The sequence below is a fragment of the Glycine max genome, chromosome 19 (genome assembly GCF_000004515.6).
Source record: "Glycine max cultivar Williams 82 chromosome 19, Glycine_max_v4.0, whole genome shotgun sequence".
NCBI lineage: Eukaryota > Viridiplantae > Streptophyta > Magnoliopsida > Fabales > Fabaceae > Glycine > Glycine max.
In genome coordinates this window covers 6,890,810-6,897,378 of record NC_038255.2, presented here as the reverse complement: position 1 = coordinate 6,897,378, position 6,569 = coordinate 6,890,810, and the positions used below count along the sequence as shown (strand labels likewise).

General features: G+C 29.5%; 1 protein-coding gene across 1 annotated transcript; it reads right to left on the bottom strand.

The window, feature by feature from the left end:
• Positions 1-3,973: 3,973 nt before the first annotated feature.
• Positions 3,974-5,580, bottom strand: LOC106797420 (uncharacterized). The gene is made up of 2 exons (XM_041012853.1): positions 5,402-5,580; positions 3,974-5,304 (listed from the first exon to the last, which is right to left on the bottom strand). Exon 2 carries the CDS (start codon positions 5,299-5,301, stop codon positions 4,231-4,233), a length of 1,071 nt encoding a protein of 356 aa, XP_040868787.1. The 5' UTR covers positions 5,302-5,304; positions 5,402-5,580; the 3' UTR covers positions 3,974-4,230.
• Between the last annotated feature and the right edge of the window lie 989 nt (positions 5,581-6,569).

Sequence of the window (6,569 nt, the reverse complement as noted above, 5' to 3'; positions counted from 1 at the left end):
TTAACGTAAAACAAAAATTTATTAGAAAACAAACACAAAAGTCAGGTATTTATTAGAGATTAAAAATATATTTAAGCCTAACAAAATTACATATATTGTTACACAATAGTTTCTTGTTTTTTTTTTTCTAGCTTGGAGTGGATGTTCTTCTAAATAATAAAACAATTGGTGAAAACCTTTTTATCAAATAACAAAGTTAATATTTTAAAAACAAGACTTATCACACCAAAGAATTAAACTGGTTGACCCTAACATGAATTACAACCAGTACTTATATCGGTAAGTTTTCTCTATTAAGATCAAACACCCAAACTTGATATTTTTTTCTTTCTTGAGGCCTCCACAGGCTCATTAACACCATTATTCTCAAGTATTACTTTCAAAAAAGCCTCCAAGACTTCATCCCAAGTCTTCTTGTATGATTATAATTACAAGATTGTTGTGTTTGATGAACCAATTGAATCCCTTATGCAAATTGGTTGATAAAATTTTGTGTTCTTGGTGTTTTCATGTTTTGACCTATGATTTTGATTACTTTGATTTTGATATGATTATGTGAAATTGTTTGAGGGGTTTTACTCCCCATGTTGTGAGAATCATTTTTGTATAATTTGTTTGTGTTTTGGATAACATTTATTATATTAGCGTGATGAATTGTTATATTGGGATCATGAAATTATTATTGAAATTGTATGTAAGTGATGAATTGAATATGTGATGAATTGTGAGATAACATGTTGCTTTGAGATTATAACATTATTATTGAGATTGAATATAATTGCAAAGTTGAAGATATGTTAATTTGTGAGATACACGTAAACATGTAATGGTGGGTTGTGACAATGTGAGATGCTAAATTGTGGACATGGGATATGGTTGTGAATAAGTGTGTGATTAATAATTAATGTGACAATACTTGTGTTGCGAGTTGTGAATTATACAATAATCCAACTGGTGTTTACCTTGAGAAAAGTGTTTATGCACGAAGTGTTAAAAGGAAAGTGTAAAGTTCCAAGTTAGGAACTTAAAGTGTTAAATTGTAGCACAATGTGTTAAACGTGTTTGAAAACAAGTGTGAGGTCATGAGTATTGTATAATTCATGAGTAGTGTATGCATGCAAAAGTTGTTTTAGGGGTTGGACCTGAATCAAAAAGGTAAGACCCTAACGGATTCTTCGAAGTGTAGGCCTTGGGGTAAATACACTTGGTTTGAGTTTTTCTTTAAGCATATAGGCTCGAGTCTTAGTATAATTATTGCATAACGTCTATGAATTGTTTATTATGAAATTGGTGAGTGTTGTTACATCTTGACTCGAGTGTGTGATTCATGTGTTATGTGATGGAGATTGAAAAATGAATTTTAAATTATAAGGTGGTGAAATGACGTGGATTGTATTAAGTTGAGCTATGTTATAAATATTTATATGATGTATTTTGCTTGTCTTTGTTTATCTGTATTTTATTTATAAATGTGATAACTTACTCCTTATGTGTTGTTTGTGTTTAGATTCTGTGATGATTTTAAACCTTGTGTTCGTGGGAGCAGATGACTAGGTGGATGACTTTAAAGAATCTCGTGCTAAATGACACTGGGACGCAATGCTCTGATAAGATGTGACATTGGGATATGAGTTTTTGTTTTAATTGCATAATGTTCCAAACATATATTTTACTTTATTTTATTCCGTTGTTTAACTTAAGTTCTTTTGTAAACTTGAACAACCTTATTTTAAGTCGGAGATGTTTTTAATAAGTTTTATTTGATAACAGCGAAGCGAATGTAACCCTTTTACCCACAGAAATTGGTTTGAGTAATTTGAATAAAATTGATTTAATTAAATTCTAAATTTATATATATTTTCTCAATTATATATCAGAATAGAGGATGTCACAAACGGACTGGACATCTTATGGGACGCTTCTACTAAGGCTTCACTAATGAGGTGTTTATACTGTTACAAATTTGTCATCATTGGCTCCTCCGAAAGTGTATGCTAAGGAAGTTCCTAGGGGTGATGCCACCTAACCTTACTCTCTCCTTTTGGAAATCCTTCCTTGCAAGTTGTTTCATCCAATTTATAGAGTGATATTGGAGCTAGCCATTGTTATTTATTTATAGTTGTTAGAGGTTGAATTCAACTTTTAAATGCTTCACGTGTAGTCCAAGTTCATGCCACTAGTCATTTTGCAGGCATTCAACCTAAAATTTAATCACCATTAAACCTAAAATTCAAATTCCTTATATCTTATAATGTGTTTTACGGATTATTTCAACTAATTTATAATTTACTTAACTAATAAAATTAATTAAAATAAAAGTGTTTGGTAAAATAAAGTAGCGTTTAAATTATTTATTTATTTTACCATCAATAATTTAACAAATTCTTCCTTGCCTCCATTATTATTAAATTATTTATTGTAATAAGATATCTTTTAATACCACGCTATTAATTTTTTTTTAGTCAAATATTTAATCTTTAAGTAAAAGATAATATAATTTCAGAAATTAAAAATATAATTACCAAAAACAAATATTTTTTACTATGAAGTAGTATATTTTAAAAGCTTTAACTGTAACTAAATTTCGATCAAAGATATGTTTTATAGTTGATGCAAATAATCAAAACTTGTGGGAATACTTTAGGGGACCACTGGAAAGGACATAAGACCCTAATTATGATGATACCTTACTTAGGTCCAACATATATTTTAGGTAATGATAATATTGAAAAATTATTCATCAAACTTAAGGAATATTGCAAACTAAATCAAGATATGAAAAATAACAAATTTAATTTAGGATAGAATTGATTCATTAATCATATCAAAATTTCTTGTAACATGCATAATAATACTAGAACATATGTAGATACTAGAACATATGTAGATATTATATCTTACTAGATCTTTTATTCAAGTATAAAAAAAGCAATAATTATTTAATTTATTTTGATATTGAAAATAATTTTTTTGAAGATTGATAATTTGGGATATATTTGAAAATAATATTTGTAATTTGAGGAAATCAATTAAATTACGGTAATATTGACAAATAAATTGATTCATCAATTATATCCAAATTTCTTGTAATATGCAAAATAGTATATGTCCAGAAGATTAAATTTGGTTTCCCCCCCCAAAAAAAAAACATAGAAGATTAAATTTGGTGTAAAGTAGGAAACGATCATATAAACTTTTTTCTTTTTTTTCCGTGGGTAATTTGATGAAATCAATATCAAATTATTATACACTAGTAATAATCATATTTTGTTTTTTTTTTTATTGAACAGACATCTTGAATATTTTTATTTTCAAACACATTTATATATGGTTAGGTCACGAAAAATCATCAACTTTCAACTACATTATATTGTAATTAACACACTGAAGAAAAAAAAAAATGCATATTACTCAAATTAACACACTGATGAAAAACCATCACTCAACTGGGTGCCATAAACAAATTCAGAGTATTTGAACATTCATATTGGTCCAAAAACTAACTTCAACCCTAGCAAATAACCATTTGCCAAACAGCTAAATCGACTAACGGTAATTGACCTTGCCACAAAACTTTCAGCAATTTTCCAGCTGCAAAATATAAATTTGCTGCTTTATAACTTCTAAATAAAAGTTCCATGCACATATACACTATTAAAAGGTCACCTTAAGATGTTATTTATTTAACTTTTTCTTTGAAAATTTTAATGTTCATCTAGGAAAGACATAAAGTCTAATAATATTTTTATTTTACTTTTTTTAGCAGCAAAAGAGAAAATTTATTAGAAGTCTCGAATAAGACACAAGATGTGATCCAAACCAAAACAGAAGGAAGAGTTACAACCTCAAATAGATAAACATGATTTCTCAAATTTACCACCTAGCAATGCATCATAGCTCCTACACAAAAACTATTAGCTGAACGCATAAATTCACCAAACATTCACCATTTCTCAAAACACAACCCCAGCGTCTATATGATAACAGCAGCTAATAACAGTATAATTAAACTTCAGCTACATAAATATTTAGAAGAAATACTAAACAGTATAGATAATACTCTGAAACTACATATACATGAAAACAAAACCTGCACTTTCTGCCAACATAAAACCTACTTTTCCAACCAAAATTAATGCACTTTCAGGCATATAATATAAATGCCTAGAACTAATATACTAAACTAAATAATAAGAGCATCAAAATCAAAGTCTACTCAAAGCTAGCCATTCAGAAATTCACATTATAGCAATCTGTTTGAAATCCATTCAATGGTGGTGGCAAGACATGCAAAGCTCCTCCTTGTTGCTTATTCTGATATTGAACAGGAATATTTTGCAAGATAGATTCATTAGGTTTATTGTCCAAACCCACAAGATCACCATTAACTGGTTGATTAGACCCATCAATAGGTCGATTAATCCAGTCCTCAAAGTCACCGAATTGATTATTAGTCCAGTCCGCATACACACCAAGTTGATTAGTTGAATCTAGTGGCACATCAACTTGATAACTAAAATCTACCATCTCATTCTTATAATCAAGTGGCTTTAAATCTTCAAATATGGGTTGGCTTTGAGGGATGTTTTGCAAGCAATTGAATTGCCTTGGATATGAGGAGGTAGAATTAGTACTTTCTTGAGCCATTGTGGGAATGTAACCATAGCAAGCATCAACTTGTTGCATGTTCATTCCATGATTACTAGCTCCATCAAACTGATTTATTGGATTTGTAACATACACCCTCCCATTATTGTTAGGAGTTGGGGTGATTTGGCTTGGAATATGGGAGGAGGAAGCACTTCCCCAAGCCATGTTTTGCATGATGTTGTTGGCTTTACTTTGATGCTTGTTTTGCAACACATGATCACAAGCCATAATCTTAGCATTCACCTGAGTAATGAAAGCCTTCAATTGCTTCTCTTCCATGTTTGTGAAACTTGGATCCCAAGTTGGATACTTGATGTTACTGATCTGTTTATGCACTTTGGAAATGTCAGCTTCAACCATGTTCTTCCTATTCTCCAAAAAGTCTTCAATACCAAAGGTCTTGGGAGGTCTCTCATTCTTCTGAGACTCATACTTTTGAAGGATGGGGTGTACCAATACAGGTTCTTTTGGCCAAGTTACTGGTGCAACATCTCCATTGCCATTATCGTACACAATCAAGCAGGCTTCAACTCCACACAAGGTGGAAAATTCAGAGGTTTTCTTGATAAGTATTTCCCTTCTGGACTTGAAAGTTAACCTACGAGATCTCTCATTTGAGATGAGTTTCAAGGTTATTCTTGCACGACCCATTTTCTACAAAACAACCACATACATAAAAAATCTGTCAATAAGATAGTACCTGGTCTATAACATTAAACTAAATAAAGCCATAAACAACAGATTTCAATACCAACAACTGATGAGAGAAGTGATTATGACTTGTATCCGGTCCTTAATCAAGTGGTCTAGAATTCGATTCCTGATTGACCCTTAGATATAAAATAAATTATATTGGGAAGAGAATAATTATCTTGTGTGTACGCTCAGACTCTCCAACAAAAATTAATCACCTTCCGCCAACGGTAAAAAAAAAAACAAGAATATGCTCTGATAGGTTCTTTCTCCCTGTCTTGCCCTGATTAGTGATATATTTAACACCCAACCTAAAGTATCCTCCACGAAATCAAATCAATTTGTTATTGATATAATTGATTGATTACAACATTTGGTATCTTAAATTAAATCTTTTTACAAATTAATTTTAATTTAATCTAATATAAATTTCAATGCAATATTTAGAGGTTGTATTGATTGATTTGAGTGTAATAAATTTTAGAATAAATTGGTTATCATTGATGTAATTAATAGGTAATTATTATAATATTTACATGATTAATTATAATTATTTTTCTATCTATTAATTAGATTATTTCTCTCTTCTTACCATACCGTATCAGTTATTACATGTAATAAATCTTTTTCTTTTTTTGACGGTCATCTAATAAATCTCTTCTTCACCATATAAATCTTTATTGTTCAAATAAGGGAATCAATATAAATCTATGATTCTTTCTGTAAACAAAAAATCTATGATTGAGAAAATTGAACTTATAATCAAAATTGTAATAAATTCAATCTGGTAGCATTTATTACCTGTGCATTCATTTCTAAAATATTTAATTGAGGTAATAACAATATCTTACCTTAATTTCCGTTGTTAAAATTTATCTTCTATTTCTTTTTTGTCTTTCCAATTTTTTTCTCTTACTCTTATAGGAACATTTTTTATGACATTTTCTTTCAAAAATTATTTTTTAATTTATATTAAATGAAAAGTAAAATTTACTAATTAATAATTTTCAATAAATTTTAACTATCATAAAACAAAGTCTCTAAAGAAGAGTGTTAGAGAGGAGCACATCTTCCTCTTCTTATAAATACTAATCCAATAATCCTTTATTCACAAAAAAAATCCAATAATCCTAATTACGGTTTTTTTAAGGAGGTGTACCTTCTCTCACCTCTTAATTCTCAAACTATATTTGTTTGAGATATAATTCCCAAAGTACACCTCTTCT